The sequence below is a fragment of the Bos indicus x Bos taurus genome, chromosome 9, assembly GCF_003369695.1.
Source record: "Bos indicus x Bos taurus breed Angus x Brahman F1 hybrid chromosome 9, Bos_hybrid_MaternalHap_v2.0, whole genome shotgun sequence".
NCBI classification, from domain to species: Eukaryota; Metazoa; Chordata; class Mammalia; order Artiodactyla; family Bovidae; genus Bos; species Bos indicus x Bos taurus.
In genome coordinates this window covers 39171085-39195209 of record NC_040084.1, presented here as the reverse complement: position 1 = coordinate 39195209, position 24125 = coordinate 39171085, and the positions used below count along the sequence as shown (strand labels likewise).

General features: G+C 36.7%; 1 protein-coding gene across 6 annotated transcripts in view; it reads right to left on the bottom strand.

The window, feature by feature from the left end:
- Positions 1–24125, bottom strand: part of REV3L (REV3 like, DNA directed polymerase zeta catalytic subunit) — a 178132-nt gene that overhangs the window by 14928 nt on the left and 139079 nt on the right. For 5 of the 6 annotated variants that reach the window (XM_027551194.1, XM_027551196.1, XM_027551197.1 and 2 more), the window contains 6 exons: positions 23950–24068; positions 17399–17540; positions 15658–15902; positions 14232–14340; positions 12190–12396; positions 4902–5011 (listed from right to left, as the gene is read on the bottom strand). In XM_027551194.1, coding sequence (XP_027406995.1) covers positions 4902–5011; positions 12190–12396; positions 14232–14340; positions 15658–15902; positions 17399–17540; positions 23950–24068 — 932 coding nt within the window. Of the gene's footprint in view, positions 1–4901; positions 5012–12189; positions 12397–12823; positions 12974–14231; positions 14341–15657; positions 15903–17398; positions 17541–23949; positions 24069–24125 lie in introns of those variants that run through there. The other variant, XM_027551200.1, reaches the window with a different exon arrangement.

The window sequence follows — 24125 nt, the reverse complement described above, 5'->3', positions numbered from 1 at the left end:
CTTCTCCTTACTCTTCCTTACTAAGTTGTTTCCTGTCTGAGCTTTGTTTTATCACCCTTGCCTTGTGTACCCATGATATATCTTGTTACAGATCCTTAAAGTATTTAATGTTTCTAGTTTAGCTACACACAGACCAGTTAGCACAGCTGCCAAGAAGGTCCTGAGTCATTCCTATACATTTACGGCTTTTTATGACACACAGTTATGTCAGTCACAAAATAAAAGATGTGATTATAAAGAAATGGAAAATTTACTTGTGATATGGGAGAAGATTTCCTTTCAGAACCACCCAACTTAGAAAAGAACACACATACATAAAACTTGTTCACCGAAGAACAGTCAGAAAACACTAAAAGGCACAAAGAGAACAGCCACTTATAATCTCACTGCTCAGATCAAAGACACCAGAAAATCTGTATATCTTTTGTGTCCATCTGTAAATCTTTTCTCATTTGGGATCACAGATCATAAAGTTTGATAACTTTCCCCTTTCATTTAATAGTGTATTATGAACATTTCCCCACATTTAGTTCTTTTACATTATTTTAACAGTTCTGTATTTCAATGTATGGATATTGTCATTAAATTTTTTTCTAATATTTCATATGTAATAGTAAACATGGCACACACTCTATGTCCTTAGAATAAATTCCTAAAAGTGGAATTTCCAGATAAATGGTATACACTAAAAATATTTTCTGAAAGATAATGTGAAACTGAATTCCAGAAAGCTTTTTTTTTTTTTGCAGAAAGCTATTTCTGATGTATAATCCCACCAGTAGTATATACAGATACAATCTGCATATAATGAAATGAATATACTTTAAGTGTATAGTTCACGAATATTGACAAATGTGTAAGACTTGTGATGGGCTGAACTGTGTCCCTTAAAGTCCTATTTTGAAACCCTAACCCCCAGTATCTCAGAACGTGACTATACTTGGAGACAGGGCCTTAAAAGAGATGATTAAGTTAAAATGTGGCTCTAATTTAGGTGGTTAGGGTGAGCCTAATCTGGTATCCTTGTAAGAGGAAACTAAACAAAGAAATACCAAGGCTGCACGTGAAGGGAGGAAAGGGCATGTGAGGGCAAAGTAAGAGGTGGCCACCTGCAAGGCAAGCCGAGAGGCTTCAGGAGAAAGCACACCTGCTAACGCACGCCTCCATCCTGGGCTTCAGCCAGAACTGTGAGAGTAAATTTCTGTGTTTAAACCACCAGATCTGTGACAGCCCTAGAAAACTAATACATCTGTGTAACTACCACCAGAGTCAAGATATAGGACATTTTCATGACCCCATGGAGTTCCCTTGTATTCCTTTGCAATAATTCTCTACTCCACTTTGGATCCCAGGCAACACAACCTGCTTTCAGTTACTATAAGTTTGCTTTTTTCAAGAATTTTACATAGTATACAAAGCTAATATACTTGTCGGGATTCTTTTACTCAACATAATTTTGAGATAGACCCATATTGCTGAAGTAACACTGGTTCCTTTTTAATGCTGAATAGTATTCTCTTATGGATATGTCACATTTGTTCATTCATCCATTGATGAACATCTGGACTGCAGTTTTGGACCATCAATAAAACTACAATGAAGAGTTGCATCAGGGATTTATGTGGACCGAAGCTTTCATTTCTCTTAGGTATATATCGAGAGTAGTACTGTTGAATCATATGCTAAGGGTATGTTTTAGTTTAGATGTAAATACCAAACTTAAAAAAAACAATTATTATACTTAAAACTAAGCTGTGGTAAATGAAATCAGGTAAATGGTTGCCTAGGGGTATGGGATGAAAACGAGGGACTGACTGCAGTGGAGCACGGCAGAACTTCAACAGGGACAGAATGTTCTGTATCTTGAGTGGGGTGGCAGCTGATTATATGTGTCTATACATTTTGTGTGCTGAACTATATATACTGTGTACTTTGTTAAAAACTGTATTTTGATACAGCTGACAAAAAAATTAAAGTTATAAATACTTTACGTTAAAAGTTATTACAATAGTATATATATGTATTTGAGATTTTATCTAGCAGTGTCAGTAAATTTACTTGAGTTCATCTATACTCTTTTGGCCAGTTATAGTTGAAGCTAAGCTTCAAGGGAGCTGACCAGGATTAATGGGAATTTTTGGTCACTTAACAGAATTAAGGCGACTAGCCTACAGAGAGAGACTGTCTTAAAGGAGTGGTTGTCATTTCACATGGGATGGAGAGCTGAGTGGGGTATTAGAATCACCCAGGAGGCCTTTTCTCAATTACACGCAGATGAATTTCCTGAGGGACTCTTTGCTCTAGTTCCCCAGCACCGTTCTGCTGCCCTGGACGCGTATGTTGTCAAACGTCCTTCCCTATCCTGCCTGAGAACCACTACTAGAGAGAGCTTCAATAGCTGATGGAAGTAGGTCTGTCCCACTAAGATGGGACAAATATTGTTGAGAACCACAATTATATCTGCTCTTGAGAAAGAAACACCCTTTCTGACAGAGTAATTTTGATGCTTTGGTAACTGGTCTCCCTTAGCTAGACTCCAAGATTCACAAAATCAGCAGTCTTGAAATTGGAGGGAGCCAATGGTCATTCATCATCATGTATCAGATGTGGTCTGATGATAGTCTGAGAGAGGCTCAAGTGACTTTTTGATGGCCATGCAATCAGTTAGGAGCATAGCTAGAAAGAGACTCCACATCTCACTCTTGGTAAAGAACTCTTTCCTTCCATCAAGCATTCATCTGTTATCCCTAGAGCAGTACTTCTCACTATGGTATCATTATTGTCTGCTCCAAAAAAAAAAGAAGTTAAAAAAGTAAATTTAACAAGAGAAAGTAATCAATAAGGAATAAAATATTGTTGGGTACAGCTGATCTTCGTGGGGCCCAGATCCACCACACTATCTAAGTGGTTTGCTCCTCAAAGACCGATTTGTACTCTGTTGGGGCAATGTTACTACCATTGAGAATGTATGCCCTAGAGTAAAGTGTCCTCATTCAGTATATTTCAGTAAGCATTACTGGATGAATCAGACGGTGAATGGTGATCAAAAGTTCTAATGATACTGCAAATACATTTCATTGATTAGAATCATAAAAAGAACCTGGGATATCTGATGTAGTAGTGAAAGTTGCTCAGTCACGACCGGCACTTTACGACCTCATGAACTGTAGCCCACCAGGCTCCTCTGTCCATGGAATTCTCCAGCAAGAATACTGGAGTGGGTAGCCATTCCCTTCTCCAGGGGATCTTCCTGACCCAGGGATCAAACCCTGGTCTCCTGCATTGCAGGCAGTCTCTTTACCGTCTGAGCTCTATGTCTTACTAGTTGGGTGATCTCAGACACACTTCTTACTCCAGGGGAATCTGCTCCTAAGGAGCACCTGAGAATGGGCCTCCTAGGATTTTCTTCCAGCCACATGGAAACTCTGACCCAAAAATCCTCTTCCAGCCTGATATTCTAAGTCCGTGTTTTTTGATTTGTTTGATTTCCTAAAAATATTAAAGGCTAAACAACATAAGTATAATCAGAATCATGCCAATTTCTGATTCTGGGTGTGTGCTGTCAACCACTGACATTTAAGACCCTGAATTAAATTCAGTATTTTAAAGTTTGTCTCCTCTTCCCTAATTATTTTGTGAGGAGCTCTGGAAAATTGTGTCCTAGTAATTTTTATTTTGCTAGACCTCTCAGCAGAAGTGGTTTTACAGAGCAGTAAAATACTCAAAGTGAGGAGTGGCTTTTGATGGGGAACAGTAGAGACTGTGGATAAATGGGGCCTGAATAACTTGAAACTATCCCCATCTGTTGATAATGAAACAGCTGCTATGTGAAGACAAGGTCTTATTCAGCATTAATATGATTATGCTGATTTTATGTGCACTAAAAAACTGGAGAAGATTAAATGCTGGTTAAAGATTAGCTGGAAGCTATTTTCACTGATTAGAAGCATTATTTCTGATTGGTCCACTGCACTGTAAAGTGATCAGAGCTCCTGAAGCAAATGCTCTTAGAATGATCACTGTGACTTTAAGCCTTTAATATGAAAAGAAAATTTCAGACTCCAAGAAACTTGCATAACCCCTATATTCTAGAAAAATTTTATTAAGTCATATAAATAGGATATTACATAAATAACTGGGCCCTGAAAAATATCAAAGTAAGCCAGGTTGAAGTTATTTTTAGGATTCAAAGGCAGTCCTATCCTTTGTCAGCTCATAGATGATGGGCTTTAGGAAGTCTGTGAGCCTCTGGAATCAAAAGTGAAAACTGTATTTACCTATATGAACTGTTTATATAAGAAGGGCAACAGATTTTGGGGCCCAGTGAAAAGTGAACCACTCTTACCTTTGGCAACTGTTTTTCCAAAACAGTTTGATTATTTTAAGATATATATTTAAATTCAGAGACCTGCAGCTATCTGAGGAATTCTTCACATTAAAAACTCTTTCTTTAAACAGACTAGACTCCTGTATATACAGTTTTTACAGATCCCTATCTAAATACTTAAGGGTTCCCAGATGGCTCAGCAGTAAAGAATCCACCTGCGCCAAAGCAGGAGATGTGGATTTGATCCCTGGGTTGGGAACATCCATCCCTTGGAGAAGGAAATGGCAACCCACTCCAGTATTCTTGCCTGGAGAATCCCATGGACAGAGGAGCCTGGTGGGCTACAGTCCAGAGGGTTGCAAAGAATTGGACACAACTAACGCACCATCACATCTACATACTTGCTACCTGGAGAGATACCATGGGAATCTTCACAGTCTGCGGCTCACAAAAACTGGAGAGAACTTAGGTAGAATTCTATTCTTAGGAAGGATTACCCTTAAGGCATTTCAAACACTGAAATGAATATCTGAAGAGATGCAAAAGGACAACTACAAAACAGAAAGTTCATTACCTGTCAGTATCACCATATACAACCCTGGCACCCCATTTCTTGGTGTCATTCACCAGTTTAATAGCTCGTTCCAAAGTTTCTCTGGCTTTGTGAACAATACTATCACCAACCTGTTGGTACAAACACATAGGAAAAAATTTCTTAATATAGTTTAGTATAAGACAATAGGCTTTAATGTATAATACTTAATTTTCATTACTGAATATTTCTAAAACTGAAACAAGGAGAAAAGAACACTGAAAAGAAAACAGAATAGTCACCAGTGCCATTCATTATTCCTTCTTCAGGTACTCAAGAAGAAAATGGGATGGATGAATAATTTAAAAGAAGAAACCAATCAATATACAGACTTGCCTGTGTGAGTGTAAGTATAATGGACTGCACTGTATACAAGGATAGCTATATTTGATCCTAGAAGAATAAACCTTATTTATTCAAGGACTTTCTAATATGCCTTTATACCAACAGGAGACCACACTGTGTATATGCATGTGTGTGCATGTATATCTTTCAAATTTTTTCTGTTGGAGTGTTATAATAATTTCTTTCAGTATCATTAAAGCACTCAAAGCCCGTGCACTGGGACAACCCTGAGGTATGGGATGGGGAGGGAGGAGGCAGGGGGGTTCAGGATGGGGGACACATGTACACCCATGACTGATTCATGTCAATGTATGGCAAAAACCACTACAATCTTGTACAGTAATTAGCCTTCAATTAAAATAAATTTTAAAAAAGTTTATGCTGAACCTAAATATCAGTGATTGGTTATACATAATTTTTATATTAATACTGAATGCAAGGAAAAATGCATGATTATATGATGAAAAATATATCACAGTGTTCAATTTAAATCAGGTAAGCAGATATATGTCTAACAAGGGTTCTTTCATTGGTGATTGGTAAGTTTTAACAACGATAATGGCATAAGCTGACAAAGCAAAAAAGATGATGGATCTTGACAAATATGAGAAGCAAGCTAATTATATTTCATAGTTAAATAAATTAAGGAGGCTAATATAGCACTGCTGCTTCATTTATTAAACTCATTAAAGCTAAAGGCTAGGGAAACTGCTGTTCAGCATAAATGGAACATTACTTTTTAAAGTTTTAAAGTAAGAATTATGTACTTTTTCTTTTGCAAACAGTATTTATAATGATCTTTCCCATTTTACTGTAAAATATGAATTATATGAACTAAATGCAGGATTTATTAATAATTTAAAGGCTGTTTAAAGATGTTTACAAAGGAAATATTAAGTATATGAACAAAGGAATAAATAAACTGATCACAGAAACTTAATTTGGTTTTTAAATTAAGATCATAAATCCTGTTGAGACCTTTTGTGCATTAGAAAACCTTGAGAATATGAACTACAACCTAATACATTAAAAGAATCAATCATGTCATCTAATTGAAATTCAAGTTTAAACAAAACATTCAGTCTGTCTTTTGCCACTTTCACAAGATAAAAATATGTGATAGCAAATAGCTAAATGGGCGAGCCATCCAGAATTAGAGTCAAATATGATTCTGAGATCTACACATACAAATAAATACACACATACACTGATCCTAAATGTCTTCCTCCTGCCATCTACTCTGACCCATTTAAACTACACCCGGAAGAGTCAGAACTTTTGCAGCTGGCCCTGAGGTCCATGCTCTATGAAGAACTCAGGCATGAGAGCGAGGGGCACGGTCGAGCACTGGAGGAGAAGAAACGAGTGGGAATTACATTAAAACTGATTCTGCTACTTTGTGTAACAGTTCCTAATAAATAAGATTACAGGGCTAAGAGAATGGATTTAAAAAGAAGAAAAATTAATTGGTTTCATAATTTAGCCAATGGTTGGGATCCTGAAAAGTCATAATAAGAAAAATATTTAAAGTAAAAATTCTCTGAAAAGAATGCTGGTAACGATGTGGAGAAAAGGGAACCCTTGTGCACTGTTGGTGGAAATGTAAATTGGTGCAGCCACTATAGAAAACAGCATGGAGGTTCTTCCAAAAATTGAAAGTATGATGCAGCAACTCCACCTCTGGGTATTTATCTGAAGGAAACAAAAACTCTAACTGGAAAAGAAGCCTATATCCTCATGTTCACTGCAGCATTACTTACAATAGTCAAGACATGGAAACAAGCTAAGTGTCCATGATGGATGAATGGATAAAGAAAATGTAGTTTATATATGATAAAATATTATTTAGCTATACAAAAGAAGGTAATCTTGCCATATGCAGCAACATGGAGATGTTGAGGGTATTGTGCTTGGTGTATTTTTTTTTTAACTTTTTACTCGGTATTGGGATATAGCTGATTAACAATGCTGTGGTAGTGTCAGGTCAACAGCAAAGGGACCCAGCAATACATATACATGTATCCATTCTTCCCGAAACTACCCTCCCATCCAGGCTGCCACATAATATTGAGCAGAGTTCCATATACTATACAGTAGGTCTTTGTTGGTTATCCATTTGAAATATAGCAGTATGTGCACGACCATTCCTTCCCCCTGGCAATCATAAAAGTTTGTTTTCTAATAAGTCTTGTAGGTAAGTTCATTTGTATCATTTCTTTTTAGATTCCACATATAAAGGATGTCATACAATATTTCTCCTTCTCTGACTTGCTTCACTCAGGATGACAGCCTCTACATTCATCCATGCTGTGCTAAATGGAATTATTTCACTTTTTTAATGGCTGAGTAATATTCCATAGTATATACGTGCCACATCTTTTTTATCCGTTCTCCTGCCAATGGACAGTTATGTTGCATCCATGTCTTGGCTATTGTAAACAGTGCTGCAGTGCACATTGGCGTGCTTGTATCCTTTCAGATCAAGCTTAGATGCATTCAATCTATAAATTTCCTTCTAAGTACTGTTTTTGCTGATCTCCACAAACTGATAAATTGTATTTTCATTTAGTTCAAAATAATTTAAAAATTTCTCTTTTGAGATTTTTTTCTTTGACCTATTATTTAGAAATTGGCTATTTAATCTCTTAAGTATTTGGGGAATTTTCCAGCTATCTTTCTGTTATTGATCTCTGCTGCTGCTGCTAAGTCGCTTCAGTTGTGTCCGACTCTGTGTGACCCCATAGATGGCAGCCCACCAGGCTCCCCCGTCCCTGGGATTCTCTAGGCAAGAATACTGGAGTGGGTTGCCATTCCTTCTCCAATGCATGAAAGTGAAAAGTCAAAGTGAAGTTGCTCAGTCGTGTCCAACTCCTAGCGACCCCATGGACTGCAGCCCACCAGGCTCCTCCGCCCATGGGATTTTCCAGGCAAGAGTACTGGAGTGGGGTGCCATTGCCTTCTCCATTATTGATCTCTAGTTTAATTCAATTCTGATCTGAAAGCAGAATACACTATATAATCTATTCTTTTAAAGTTATTAAGGTATATTTCATGGTCCAGAATGTGGTCTATCTTACATGCTCCTTGTGAGCTGGAGAAGAATATGTATTCAGCTGTTTTTGGATGAAGTAGTTTGTAAATGCCCTTTTATTGTGTTGTTGAGTTCAACTATGTTCTTCCTGATTTTCTTTATTTTCGATGTTGCCTTTGCTTGTTCCTATTTTTAATTTCCACTCTTTTACTGCTTTTTTGGTTTGACTATTTTATATTACACATTAGTTATATTTCTTTTTAAAAAACTTTTTATGGTGGTTGCCCAAAATCTTGCAGTATTTATATTTACTTTCAATACACCATTTTCAAAACCCACTAAACCACTTCATAGGTAGTGTGAGTACTTTAAAATGAAAGAATCCTAATCTGTTCCTCCCAGTCCTTGTACCATTTGTCATTCATTTTAGTTATACAAATGTACATATATAAAAACATACCTAATCAAATACTTTTTTTGCTATTATTATTTTGAACAGATCATTACCTGTTAGATCAATTAAGAGAAATAAAAGGGCTTCTTTTACTCTTACTTATTCCTTCTCTGATGCTCTTCCATTCTTTGTGGATCTAGGTTTCTGACCTGTTGTCACTTTCCTTCTCTCTGAAGAACTTCTTTTAACCAAATCTTGCAAGGCAGGTCTATGCCAACTAATTCCCTCAAGTTTTATGTGTCTGAGAAATCTTAATTTCTCCTTCACTTTTGAATGATAATTTTGTACGGTATATTTTATTCCATTTTTTTCTTGCCTGGCACGGTTTCTGAGGAAAAGTTGCATATAATTCTTACCTTTGCTTCTCTATAAGCTAGGTGGTTCTTACCCTTTGGCTTCTTTGAGGACTTTTATTGTTGATTTTCTGCAGTATGAAAATGATGTCCCTAGGTTTAGGTTTTTGGGTTGTTTTTTTTTTTGGCATTTATTCTGTTTGGTGTTCTCTGAACTTCCTGGATCTGTAGTTTGGTGTTTGACCATTTGCTCCTATTGTTCTTCAGTTGCTAAATCATGTCAGACTCTTTGAGACCCCATGGACTGCAGCATACCAGGCTTCCCTGTCCTTTACTATCTCCCAGAGTTTGCTCAAATTCATGGTCTTTGAGTTCGTGATGCTATCTAACCACCTCATCCTATGCCTCCCTCTTTTCCTTTTGCCTTCAATCTTTCTCAGCATCAGGGTCTTTTCCAATGAGTCGGCTCTTCACACCAGGTGGCCAAATAATCGAAGCTTCAGCTTCAGCATCAGTCCTTCAATGAATATACAAGATTGATTTCCTTTAGGACTGACTGGTTTGATCTCCCTGCTGTTCTAGGGACTCTAAAGAGTCTTCTTCAGCACCACAGTTAGAAAGCATCAGCTCTTCAGCACTTCTTAATGGTCCAACTTTAACATCCGTACATGACTACTGGCAAAACCATAGCTTTGACTGTACGGACCTTTGTCAGCAAAGTCATGTCTCTGCCTTTTAATACACTAAGTTTGTCATAGCTTTCCTTCCAAGGAGCAAGCGGATGTCTGACATTAATTAGGGGAAGTTCTCAGTCATTATTGTTTCAGTATTCCTTCTGTTCTTTTCTTTCTTTCTGGAATTTTTATTACATATATATCACACTATAGTATTAGGACACCTTTTCCTTTTTTTTTCTTCTTTTGAGTTTTAGCAGTTTCTACCAAGAGTTCTTCAAGCTCAGAGATTTTTTTCTTAGCCATGTTCAGTGTAGTAGTCAGAGGCATTTTTCATTTCTCTTACAGTATTTTTGATTTCTAGCAGTTCTTTTTAGTTCTTTCTTAGAATTTCTACCTCTTTGCTTATATTGCCCATCTATTCTTGCATGCTATCTATTTTAGCCATTGGAGGGAGCTCTTAGCATCCTAACCATAGTTTTAAATTTGCAGTCTGATAGTGCCAACATCCCTTCCCTATCTGAGTCTGATTCTGGTGCTTTCTTTGTTTCTTCTGTGTTTTTTGGCTTTTGGTATGTCTTGCAATTCCTTCTGACAGCCAGACATGATGTACTGGGTAAAAGGAACTGCTATAAACAGGCCTTTAGTAATGTGGAAAAGGTGCTGGGGAGAGAAGGACGTGCTCTTCAGTCCTAAGAGTAGGTCTGTTTTTCAGTGAACCTGTGCCTCTGGACTATAGACTTCATAAATAATTTTCAATTTTTCACCCCACTTTGGTGGGACAGGATGACTAGAGCAGGCCAGAGTATTTTTCTTCCATGTAGAAGGCTAGAGCAGTTGGAGTTGGGTATTTCTCTTTTCCCAGGTCAGTTAGGCTCTGATGAAACTCCAACAGCTTGGGCTCTGCTTAAATAGTTTCTCCTGAGGGCAGACTTTGTTAAACACAGAACACTCTAGTGTATTTCAGAATGGTTCTTTTCCCCTCTCTGTGCCAGAAGCACAAGGAAATTTTTCACTGATATTCACTGTGAAAACCTGCCTCAGCTCCTAGTTGTGTGGGGACCCTGATGACTGGGTCCATTGGGGTTTTTTCTCTCTCAGATTTGTTTAGCCTGAGCCTCCAGCAATTCATCAGCTATGGTTCTATTTTTACTGTGGCACTGGTTCTCAGACTTGTGCTCATGGATTATACTCTGGTAAGCTGTGAGTCTCTGTATTCACCTGTTGGGCCTCTTCAGTTGGGGGGAGGGGTAGCAGTTTACCCTGTGACTTCGCCTCTCCAACAGATCTAAGAAGAGTTGTTGACTCTTCCGTTTGTTTGGCTTACTTGGTGGGAGGACAGAGTGGAGACTTTGAGTTTCTTACATGCTGGACATATAACCAGAAGTCCCTTGCACAAGTTTTTGCAGTTTACTTTGCCTACTGTGAGCTGTCCGGGGACTTTATTCTTCCACTGCTTTTCCTTTGCTGAACGACTGCAAATATGGCATACCACAATGCTCTAGCCTTCATTTGGCATGAAAAGATCATCAACCAAACAACAGTACTCTGTTCTTTTCTCAATTAGTGAATTACTGTATTACTCTGTCATACTACTTTGTATTTATGTCCAATTAACACCCTAATTTAGTAAATAATAAGAAATTAGACTTTTTAATGAAGAGTGTCTTAATTGATGCTTTTGAACTGTAGTGCTAGAAAGACTCTTTAGAGTCCCTTGGACTGCAAGGAGATCCAACCAGTCCATCCTAAAGGAAATATTCATTGGAAGGACTGATGTTGAAGCTGAAACTCTAATACTTTGGCCACCTAATGCAAAGAACTGACTCATTTGAAAAGATACCCTGATGCTGGGAAAGACTGAAGGCGGGAAGGGGACGACGGAGGATGAGATGGTTGGATGGCATTACCGACTCAATGGAGATGAGTTTGAGTAAACTCTGGGAGTTGGTGATGGACAGGGAGGCCTGGCGTGCTGCAGTTCATGGGGTCGCAAAGAGTCAGACACAACTGAGGAACTGAACTGAACTACTGCAAAAGAAAGGTTTTACTTTATATCTACCGGTATACTAGTAAATAGGGAATGACTTTTTTTTTGACATTTAGAGAAGACAAATGAACTAGGCTCAGATCTCTACCAATACATTAAAAGGAATTATTTAGTACCAGTATTACTGTAAACAATGCTGTAAAGGTGGCACAGAAACCTCATGCCAATAATGGATTACGATATGGTCATCCAGGTATCCAGAATGTGTATGCTAATTTATAAAATTATCATTAAATAGAGTTCTCATAGAGAAAACCCACAAATCTCTAAGAATATGTATGTATATAAGCCCTGGTTTAAGAAAAACTGATGCTATGTCATGGAAATGAAACACTTTAAAAAAACAAAATGCTTCAATGAACAGGTATTCATTTAATGCCGCTTTAGTCTCTTTTAAAAAAACTATAGACTTGTATCACTTACCTCAATGCATGGCATTCTCCCAGAAAAATTAGCAGCTGTATAGCCAAATGTGACATTTGCTATCAGCTTAAGTCCTAGCTGACGTGCATCAAGCATTCGTGAAAGGACTCTGTCCTGCTTGTAAGCCTTCATTGACCGCTTCACCATGAGTCTAGTCTTCAAAATCTCCTCAAGCATTCTTGGTAGCACACCCTTTCTTACTGAAGGCTATCATAAAGGGAAAAAAAAAAGAATGTTTAGATCCCATAATTATTATAGGTTTAGATAATTAAGAAGGAAGCAAAAAGTATAACAATGGCCAACTGTCATGAATTGAAACAAATAGTAAGAGTGGCCACAAGACCAGTGGCAGTCAATATAAAATCATCACATTTTCTTTCTTTTGAAGAGGGCTTTTCTCCTAAAAGCTTCCTGTAATGTTTACAAATCTACTGTAGCACTACTATGTGAGCTCAGAGACCTCCAGGACGGAGGATGCCAACTAGAACGTAAAAAACCACACGAGTTCAGAGGGAAATTTTGTCACAACTTTGATCCAAACCCCCACTCTTTCAGAAAGACACACGGGATTTGTATCACTCATAACAAACCTCAGTTTTAAAAGATCTCATCCTAATGACCCCACACAGTAATCTGCATGGAACTCCATTTATCTACCTTGGAAGAATGATGAGCTGGGTTGACTCTGCTGACATTCAAACCTGCAGTTCCAGGGACTCTAGGTATTTCAAATCTGATGCTTAGACCACTAAGCCATCCCCTCCGGCCTATATTTATTAGCAATCTGGAAGAGGGGATGAATAGTGAGGTGATAAAATTTGTTGACGCCAAAAAAAAAAAAAATCATTTGTATTAATCAAGACTAGGGAGAATTTACGAGAACTCCACTAGGAATGAAAATCACAAAACAGTATTAACTTTGAGGATGATTCACAGACACGTGCAAGGTAATGCATGTCAGACTGAACAATTAAAACCTCAGGGATAGTATAATAACACTCCTGAATACTAAAAAAAAAAAAACTAACTTTCATTAAGCTTTACACATCGGGTCAAAATGTAGATGCAAGTTCTTAAAATGCTGTTAAATGGAGATAAAATAATAAGCTACTAGATATGCGACAATGAAAACATATTCTAACCTCTAATTCATTCTGTGTACCTTTTGAAGCAGCCATGTTTATGTTAAGACATGATGTGTTATTATGTTAAAATATAACGTTTTCCAAAATGGAATATATCCTGAACTCTCCTGGTAAAATTTTTCCTCATATCTAAATGGCTAATTTTAGAATATTCTTTAAACATAGCATCCTTTGATTGGTAGAGAATGATGCTACTTTTGCTAAGTACACCAGAATGAATTTGAGGGCTAGTGGGGTCCATGCTACCACCACCAACTACTCTACTGTCCCGTGATTCTTACAGACTCACTGCTAAGGAAATAGAAAAGGAATGAAGTTGGCATATGAGAGGCAATATAATCTTCTCCTAGATCTCTTCCTATTTGCCTTTGATTTATTCATTTATGAGGCTTTTTAGTCTCTTTTTGAGGGGAGACAGAGAGAGAAAAAAGAACTCTGTTATAAGTCTGGGTATCTTCTTAAAAATATAATCAATAAATATATTAGAGTATCACTTTTAAGACAGTCTTAATTTAAAATATATAGAACAATTAGTAAAGTGCATGCTAAAGCAGTTTTAATCTTTGTAAGTTAACACTGTTGTGACCATCACGTAGCTATCTAAGTCAACCAGATTCTAATAGAGGGCAGGAGGTATATATGCAATCTATTTCTTGCAATAGTTTATTAAAAAACTAAAGTCTAACAAAAGATTTAAACCTAAATTCATGCAAAATAAGATCATTATTTTTTTTTTAAATGATTTAAAAAATTTCTTAGAAGATTCCTTGTATCTTTGATTTTTTTGAGATATTGAAGTAAGCTTTTTTTTTGTATTATATGCCAACAACATCTAGACCATTAGCTCTCCAAAGGTTAAATCACAGTTGATACCTTTCATTTATAAGAGAGTATTACCTTGACAAAAGCTATCCCATTGGGGGACACTGTGATATCATGCCTAATTTGGTAAAGTAAATCTGGAGGTACTCTTAGAGAGGTACAGCCAAATTTGAATTCATCATACCTGTTAAGGAAAAAAAAAATTAAGCAAATACTTTTTCAAATCACAGAACAGAGATTCTGGGCATTTTAGGAATCTTTCTCATTCTACTGGAAATTCATTTTTAAACATCTAAACATGAATTCATATACTTAAAACGTTTATTTGTTTAGTTACCAAAAAGCAGTTCTTTAAATACAGTTTATTAAAAGAAACATTTCTTAAATGGCACTATTCTAAAACATATGGGGAAAATCTATACTGAAATACCAAATTTCACCTCAACATATGACTACCTTACACTAAATTACCTAAAGAAAAATTTAAACCTTAAATAAAAAGACTGTAGGGGCTTCCCTAATAGCTCTGTTGGTAAAGAATCTGCCTGCAATGCAGGAGACGCCAGTTCAATTCCTGGGTCAGGACGGTCCACTGGAGAAGGGATAGGCTACCCTCTCTAGTATTCTTGGGCTTCCCTTGTGGCTCAGTTGGTAAAGAATCTGCCTGCAGTGTGGGAGACCTGGGTTTGATCCCTGGGTTGGAAAGATCCCTAGAGAAGGGAAAAGCTACCCACTCTAGCATTCTGGCCTGGAGAATTCCATGGACTACAGTCCAGGGGGTCACAAAGAGTCAGACACAACTGAGAAACTTTCACTTTCAAAAAGACTGTAAACAACTTTTCCAAATTCCTATTCTTATTAAAAAGACAGAATTACCGATACAATTTCCGTAAAAGCTTTCTATAAGGAGTGAATATACTTTAGACTAAAACTATAACACTTGGTTTTAATTACACAAGAATATTAGAAAGGAAGGCCATTTCTTATGAGAAAAAATTTGACATGAATAAAATCTAACATTTGGCAATTTAACTTTTTAAAAGAAAACTATTTCTAAGAAAAGTCAAGAGGAAGTCACAGCTAAAGCTATAAGATCATAATCCTGACTGTTCCACTGAAAAGTGATTTATACCAACAAATTTTATATAATTCTTATTTAACAAGAAGTAAACAAGATACAACAAATATAACAAAGATTATATTTAATAAGATATAACAAATATGTCTTATTTAACAGATATACGTGAAAAGTGAAACATAAACTGCAAGGCTGAAAGTATTTACAGTCTTGTTCACATGAGTTATCTATCCATGATGCTGAATTAATCTACAATGATCCACATACACACACACAACTACAAAGAGTGGACTAGCTGTATTACAGCCCATTCATCCTGCTCAGAAGGGTAGTCTCATATGCAAAGAGACACTCAAAGAGAGTCTAAGTTTAGTAAGAAGTATGACGTGTAGCAAAGTAATTGTAAATATGAAAAAAACTTACTTCCCCAAGTTTTCCACGTGACCGAGGCAGGTGGAGAAACAGTAGTTGTATGCAATTACAATAGAAGGATACAGTGACTGGAAATCCAGAACGAGAACAGAGTTGCTATAGAAGCGAGATTCAGGCTCCAAAATTAGGGGAACACACTGTGGGGCTCTCATCTGAGATCTCTGCTGTACACTAGGTGTCACAGGAATATAGTTCATTGGTTTAGCAATACGCAACATCATTGATTCCACACGGTACTGCAGGCAGAGAGGTGGAAGTAAGGAGAGAAGAAGAAACTTAAAAACAAATATACTGGTCTTCTGAATATGTCGAGAATCATGTGGGAGATGTTTTGTTCTTCAGAATACAGCTGCATGACTTTCTCACACCACAGTTACATAGTAATGGTTATTTCATCAGCTTTCATAACTTTTATAAAAACTGTAAAATATGTCAAATAACTTATACAACAAGCCAATTTTAAAAAGACACAGTTACATTTAAGATTTAAAAATAGCTATATCATAATAAAAGATGTAGAAGAGACAGCTGTACAATGTAACAATTTCATTGAAAAAGCTGGCCAATAATCTTTCAAAAATTTATTCGGGAAAATCAGAGGATGGCAATGAGGAGACTTGAGATGGATAAATGTTATCTCAATTTCCCAAGAAGGAAACACAAGGATTCCAAAACTGAAAGATAGGTTAATAATGGTCCTTCACAAAAATGAATCAAGCAATTATTGTTTATGGTAACAGCTATAAAGTGGACAGTCTGTAGTTTGAGGGGGGAAAAAAAAAAAGCAGTCACAAAAACCAGTATGGGTTCTCTGAAATGTTCTCATATGGTTTTAAGGTATCTCTCTGCCTTTTATTATAAGCCAGCTCAAACAGGCTTTGAAACTCATGGGAGTATAAATAAGTAAAATCAATATAAAGCAATAAAATAAAATACAGCAACAAGTAATGCTAAAGTAATTAGAGCTCTAGGTTTGCTATATTTGCTGAATTGGTAGACTGGGGGAATGTTACAGACATAAAATAATCAAAAGATTTTATGAGGTTAAGGAATCTGAGTGATTTAATATAGTATCCCAGATGGCTTAGCACAGTGTTTAACACACTAAAAGTATTCAAATAAATATTTGTTGAATAAAAGCAGGAAACCATTTCAGCAAGGCATTTAAACAAAATCTTTCATGATAGCCTTGGGAATCTAATTAGAGAGATATGAGTTAAATGGCTTCTAAGGTCCCATTTATCTTTAATATTTAAAAAAAGTGATACAGCCCATTTACACTGATTCCCAAATCCTTCCTCTTTTTTTTTTTTTAAATATTAGTTATCTGTTGGAAGTTTTGGAACTCCCAAAAGTAGGACTGTATGACCAAAGAGCTAGACTTTCTTTACCGCTTCTCCAGTTCTAAGCAGCTTTCAAAGCATCCCTAATCACAGTGACAGTATTTAGGAACAGAATATCATCCTCAAGGGCACAGCCATTTATTTTTTTATTACCATGTAAAATTCAGCAGTGGTCAAAAAGTTGGTATGGAGAGAAAATAAAAAAGCAAAGCTATTAAGTGAAATTAAGCTTTTCCAGAAAACAAAATGATAAGATTTGATTAACCAGCTACATACTAGTTGGTATCAGACACAAAGTTAAAAAAAAAAAAAAATCAGATCATTTCAACATCTCAAAAGTATATCATTCACATAGAACTTTCAAGTGTGCAATAAAATTGATTTCCTACCTGTGAACCCCTTGTCAGTACATGTAAAAACTGAATACCAAAAAGTCTAGCCATTTCACTGGTTTTCCCAATTAGGTCCAGCTGTTCTAACATTTGGAGATTTCCACGGACACGGCTAATATAATGATCAACCATTTTCCATCTGTTAAAAGAGAATCCACGCTATGAACATTTGGGAAACATTTGGGTACTTGAAACTAGTACATTTTCATTATGCCAAAAATTACCTATTAAAAGTGAAGTTATTTTAGAAGGGAGTCACGATGGAGTCTTTATCAAAATATGTTAAGGATAAAGATTAGAAAACTGCAGATATTTCAAGGGCATAAAACCTAGTGAAAATATATAAAGTTCAAAACAGTACTTGTGATAAGGTGATAAGACTAATTATTTTTAATATTTTGCTGATCTTCCTCTATTTTTGCATTGGCAAGCAGTAACACTCTCTTAGATGCCACTGCTGATGATGCAGTAATTACACAATTATATTATTTTATCTATAGGCTTTTAAAGAACATGGAAACTTTAAGTCATCACTGTTAATACCAGTCTCAAATAAAAGTATGCACTGGCATTTTACGGGAAGAAACAGTGATTTGGTTGGTGGAGATTTAGAAAAATCAGGAAAATAATTTTAACGAGACCACACATAGGTAAACAAATATGTCATATCAGTATTTCCTGTGAAAATATAAATATTCTGTTCTTCGACTTAAACCCTGAAAACCTCTTTACCCTACCGTTTTATAAATAAGCAAACAATAGGGCTTCCCTGGTGGCCAGTGGTAAAGAACCCGCCTGCCAATGCAGGAGACACAGGTTTGATCCTTGGGTTCAGGAAGATCCTACATGCTGTGGAGCAACTAAGCCCAAGTACCACAAGTACTGAGCCTGTGCTCCAGAGCCCAGGAGCTGCACCTACTGAGTCCATGTGCTGCAACCACTAGAGCCTGCACACCCTAGAGTCCGTGCTCCACAATGAGAGAAGACACCACAATGAGAAGCCTCTGCATGGCAACTAGAGAGTAGCCCCCTCTTCCCACACCTAGAGAAAGCCTGTGCAGCAGTGAGGACCCAGTGCAGCCAAAAATAAATAAATAAAACTATTAAAAAAAAAAAAGCAAACAACAAAACCTTCACCAAAGTTATGAAAGGAAGTTTTGATTTTAGTATTATTAGACTATAAAAATGACTCAAAGATATACGATAAAGAATAAAACCTATTCATTTAAAGAATATTAAGTTTCAAATATATTGTAACTTTTAATTATGTGGGTTTTAAAACAAGATAGTCATATAATAATTCAATAAACTTATTTAAAAACCTATTCCTAAGACACATGATTAATCCATACAAAAAATGAGAAAATGAACATGAAAAGAAAAAAAAGAAATCACCCTATAATTAAAAAGATAATAAAAGTGTTAGTGAGGATGTAGAAAAATTATAACCCTCACACACTGCAGTAGGAATGTAAAATAGAGCAGTTGCACTAGAAACAGTCTGGCAATTCCTCAAATTGTTAAAAACAGAGATTTAACAGAGTATAACTGACCAATTCCACTCTTAAGTATATATGTCCAAGGGGAATAGAAATATTCACCTACACCAAAACTTGTACAAATATTCATAACAGCATTTTCAAAATAGCCAAAATGTGTAAATAACTCAGGTGTCCATCAACTAATGAATAAGTAAAATGTGGTATATACCCACACAGTGGGGTATTATTTGGTAAAAAAGGAAATAAAGTATTAACACATGCTACACATGAATGAATCTGGACTGTATATTCTGATGATTCCACTTATATGAAAGGTCCAGAACAGGCAAATCTATGGAGACACAAAGTAGACCAGTGGTTGCTTAAGATGGGGATGCGGGGGAGAAGAGGTGAAGAAGGGAGGGTTGGAGGGTGATGACATGAAGAATGGAAATATTCTAAAATTTATTGTGATAATGGTTGCACAACTCGGAATACAATAAAAACCATGGAACTGTACACTTTAAATGGTGAATAGTATGGTATATGAGAGAATTATATCCAAATAAAACTGTTGAAAAGAACGAAGCAAACAAAAAAAACCTTAAAATTTATTAATACTCAATTTTTAAAGTAAAATGAATAGAAATACTGTTCTATAACTTGCATTTTTTACAATGTATTGTGACTATTTCTCCACATTTATGTATTTTTTATAGCTATTGAGTATACTATTGTATGGTCATAACAATTTAGTGTCTTTGTTGAGTATCTTTTATTACTATAAACAATGCTGTGGTGAACATTTTTCTTTTGGCCACCCCACGTGGCATGTAGAATCTTAAGTTCCCCAACCAGGGACGAAAGCCATACCCCCTGCAGTGGAAGCATGGAGTCCTAACCACTGGACCACCAGGGATGAGCATCTTTGTAGTTAAGTCTGTGTACAGATGCTTAAATATTTCCTTAAGCTAAATTCATAGATTTGGTCTTTTTAATATGAAGTGACACACTGCTTTTTAGATAATCTTAATAATTTACATTCATACTAGTAAAGTGTTTCCATGCATCTTTGTCAACACTAGGGATTGCAATTTTAAAAATTATTTTAGTTTGATAGGCAAAAAAACTATATCACATTTTAATATGTATTATTTTAGATCATTCATATAATTCTTCAGTAATACATACAGCCAAATGTAAAGCTAAGATAATACATATATGTGGATTCAGTCAGTTCCTTTAAAATATATTAATTCCACTTTCTTGATTTTACTTGGCAAAAACATACTTATCATCCTATATAACACCTAATTAGATGTAGCACAATATGCATTTCGAACACTCTAGGGTTTATAAACAAACCACTGAATGTAGTTATTAATGTAGATATTAAGTTTAATATCAAGTTTCATTTTATTTACTGGTATATAACTTCCCCTAAGCTTCTATTTCTATAAGGCTTTGATCATAAGCTCAGTATTTTCTGTGATTTCACTTCACTTCCTTGAGATTCCTTGAACGAGATTGGAGGACAAGTGGACATGCTCAGAAAGCAGTTACTTCAAATATAGCAAGATTGTTTTTAAGGCTCAATCTTCCTATCCTCACCATCATATGGCCTTATAATTCAGTAAGCAGCTCTACTCATTTCTAACATCAGATACATTAATTTTAAGACTATGTTCTTTATACATATATTTTCTAAGCTTATTAACTATCCATTTTACCTTTAAAGAAAAGCAGAGGTGGAAACTTTCATTTCAGATTACAGACGAGTAACTGGTACTAGACTAGCTCTCTTGGATAAAAGATTCAGGGTAATTGTTTCTGGGCAGTGAGCAATAGGCAGTGCAGGACGATGCTCCTTGAGAGAAGGGAAACTCATATGAAATGAGCCTCAGGTTGTCTGGAGATAATTTCCTAAACCCAGTGCAGTATGCTAGGTCTGAGCAAAGTGTGGCTATACTGCTAAGCTGAGGAGACAAGAGTTTAGAGTTCAGGCAGGCTGTATCTGCAATCTGTGGAAAAGGGCATCTGTGCAAAGGGAAGGAGTTAGGAGTTAGTAGTACAGATGGGGGTTTCTTGTGAGTGGCCCAGGGCTACGCGGAAAAATGAGCAGGGAGAGGCTTACTAGAGAGCAGCAGTTGGGGACCTGAGTCTGGAACAGAACTTGTAAGACAGTGTTGTAGTTGAAGGTCTGGCCATGCCAGAGTGGAGAGACTTCATGAACCCCTTATGAACAACCAAAGCATCCAGCTGAGACCTCAGAAAAACTATGTCTTGGGAGCAAGGCATAAAGTAAGGCCACCGCAAGCAAACCTAAAACCAAGCACTAACATCAGGCCTGTGGGACAGAATATGGAGACTGAGTCTTGTCAAGCTGGAGGGACTTAGAGAGCACTTTCAGCCTTCCAGAGATTCATCTTAACAAAGCATAAAAAGCAGGTATGCACAAGCTCAGGTGATCAGCCAGTAACTCAGTTGCTGGCTGGAACAAAATAAACATGCTTCAGAGGAGGATAATAAAAAACCAGAATCTGTACAACAGAACATCAGTAATATCCATTACATAATCATGCAAAGAAACAAAAAAACATGACCCACAGTTAAAAAGCAGTCAACAGAAACTAATACAGAGATGGTCAGGTGCTAAATTTAGAAACTATTACAAGGTATGTTCAAAAATCTAAAGAAAAGATATTCAAAAAGTTAAAAATACAGTATTAATGAGTGGACAGGGAAATCCACTGAATACAGAAACTATCAAAAGAAAAAACCAAATGAGAATGCGGGACTAAAAATAACTGAAATACAAAATTTACTGGTTGTTCTTAACAGCAGGTTGGTGACAACAGAAGAAAGTTAGTAAACTTAAAGACAGATCATAAGAAAAAAAATGAAGAAAAATGTACAGAGCCTCAAGGATCTGTGGGACACTATCAGCTAGTATAATATACATACTGAAATTATGGAAAACAAAGGCAAAAAGAAAGAAACTTGAAAACAGCCCGGAAAATGTAATTCTGCTTCAGATGTAGAAAGCTGCAAAAGCATGTAACTCCAGTCTAACAATGATAAAAACCTGGATAATATACATAATCATAAGTTTTACTGAAGCCTAAAGTAAGTTAAGGTTGTAAAAGAATCAGGTGAACTAAATTTCATAGTTTCAAACCCACTGAAGGACAGACAGGACACATAACGTATTTCATCTTTGGCAGAGAAGAGGAGGGAGAGGCAACTCATAAAAGCAGGTAAGAAGGAACCAGTTAACATGTTATTAAATTCTTAAAGGTCATGTATGAGCCAGCATGACTATTTAGAATCACTGGAAGCCCTAGACACTAGGGCAGGGCACAGAGAAATGAAACCTTGCAACTTCCTCCAACCCATCTCTCATATGAAACCTTGAGCTGCTTTGGGGCCAGGAGGAAACTCTCCAATCCTTAGGGTTTATGCAGAGATTCACTCTCTTTGGGAAAAGAAGAGATGCCAAAAATGTCTATGGCTGGGAGAAGGCTGGCAGTAAAAGCTGCACTAGAGGGAAGGGCAGGAAACCTCCCCTGTTCCAACTGTGTGCCTTGTACCAAGTAACAAGCAGCAGTTGTCTACCACTAGGAAAGGGGAAAGAAACATTCCCACCATAGCTTTCAGGCAAAGAAATACCACTGCAAAGGCAGGAGTAGAAGTGTAAGCCATTTTCCTCTGTGGGAGAGTCAGGAAACATACTTGGATCCGGCCCTGGCAGTGATGCAAAGCGGAGGTCCATCACCGTTGTGGGACGAGCAGGAATGCTGAAGGAGCCTCATCCCCAAGGCCTAGGAGAACAGGAACTCTCAAAGACTAACTCTGGGCCTGGGAAGTGAATAATCCCCCTGTCTCCACTCTGAGCCTTACACAGAGTAACAGCAGCAGCAGCCATCCACTCATTAAGCCTGACTTTTCCATACACTGGAAAAAGGAGAATGACCATTGATTCCTCATCAGAAATAATGACGCCACAGGAAAAGGGAATAAAATCTTTACAGCAGTGAAAGAAAAAGAATTCTCAACTCCAGAATTGGTGAAAATATCATTCAAATATAAGGGGGAGATGAAGACATTTTTAGATAAATAAAGGCTGAGAGAATTTGTTTCCAGCAAATTTGCAGTTCCAGAAGAACTGCAAAGAAAACAATTCAGCAGTGTCTTAAAAGATTAAACATGCTAATCATGTGACCTGGAAATTTCATTCCTAGAGAAATGAAAACGTATGCATACAGTTTTATTCACAATAGCCTCAGACCAGAAACAACTCAACTGTCCCTCAACAGGTGACTGGGTAAACTGTGGTATCCTCATACAAATGATTATTATTTAGTAACATAAATAGGAACAAACTTTGGTTTGTGTAACATGGTTGAATCTCAACATGCTGAGTTTCTTAAAAGAAGACAGACACAGAAGGGTAGTCTGTAAATAATTCTAATAATACAAAGTTCTAAAACTGCAAAACTAATCTATAGTAATAGAAATTCAATTTGTACTTATGTGGGTGGTTAAGGAATAGTTAGATTAATGACAGCTGTATATGGGAATTTTCTGGGTGTTAGAAATGTTCTTTATCTTGACTGGGCTAGTGATTACAGGGTGTATACATTTTTCAAAGTCACTGCACAATATACTTTAAATGTGTACATTTTATTGTATATAAATTATACTCCAGTAATAGGGCTTCCCTGATAGTTCAGTTAGTAAAGAATCTGCCTGCAATGCAGCTGAGACCCCGGTTCAATTCCTGGGTCAGGAAGATTCACTGGAGAAGGGATAGGCTACCCACTCCAGTATTCTTGGGCTTCCCTTGTAGCTCAGCTGGTAAAGAATCCACCTGCAATGCAGGAGACCTGGGTTGGGAAGATCCCCTGGAGAACAGAAAGGATACCCACTCCAGTATTCTGACCTAGAGAATTCCATGGACTGTATAGTCCATGGGATCACAAAGAGTTGGACACAACTGACTGACTTCCACTTTCACTATTGATTTTTAAAAAGAGATATTATCCTCTTTAGAATTATAAACATTACCTGTATAGATCTGTCTTGTTATCAAACCAATCTGATAAGACTCGAAAAGTAAAGAGGGGAAAACGCTGATGAAGAACATGAAAGCTCACATTTTCAAAGGTGTAGTTATTTAGAGCCACCTAGGAAAAAAAAAAAAAGAAAAACTCCATTATAACAACACTCATACTTACATGCGA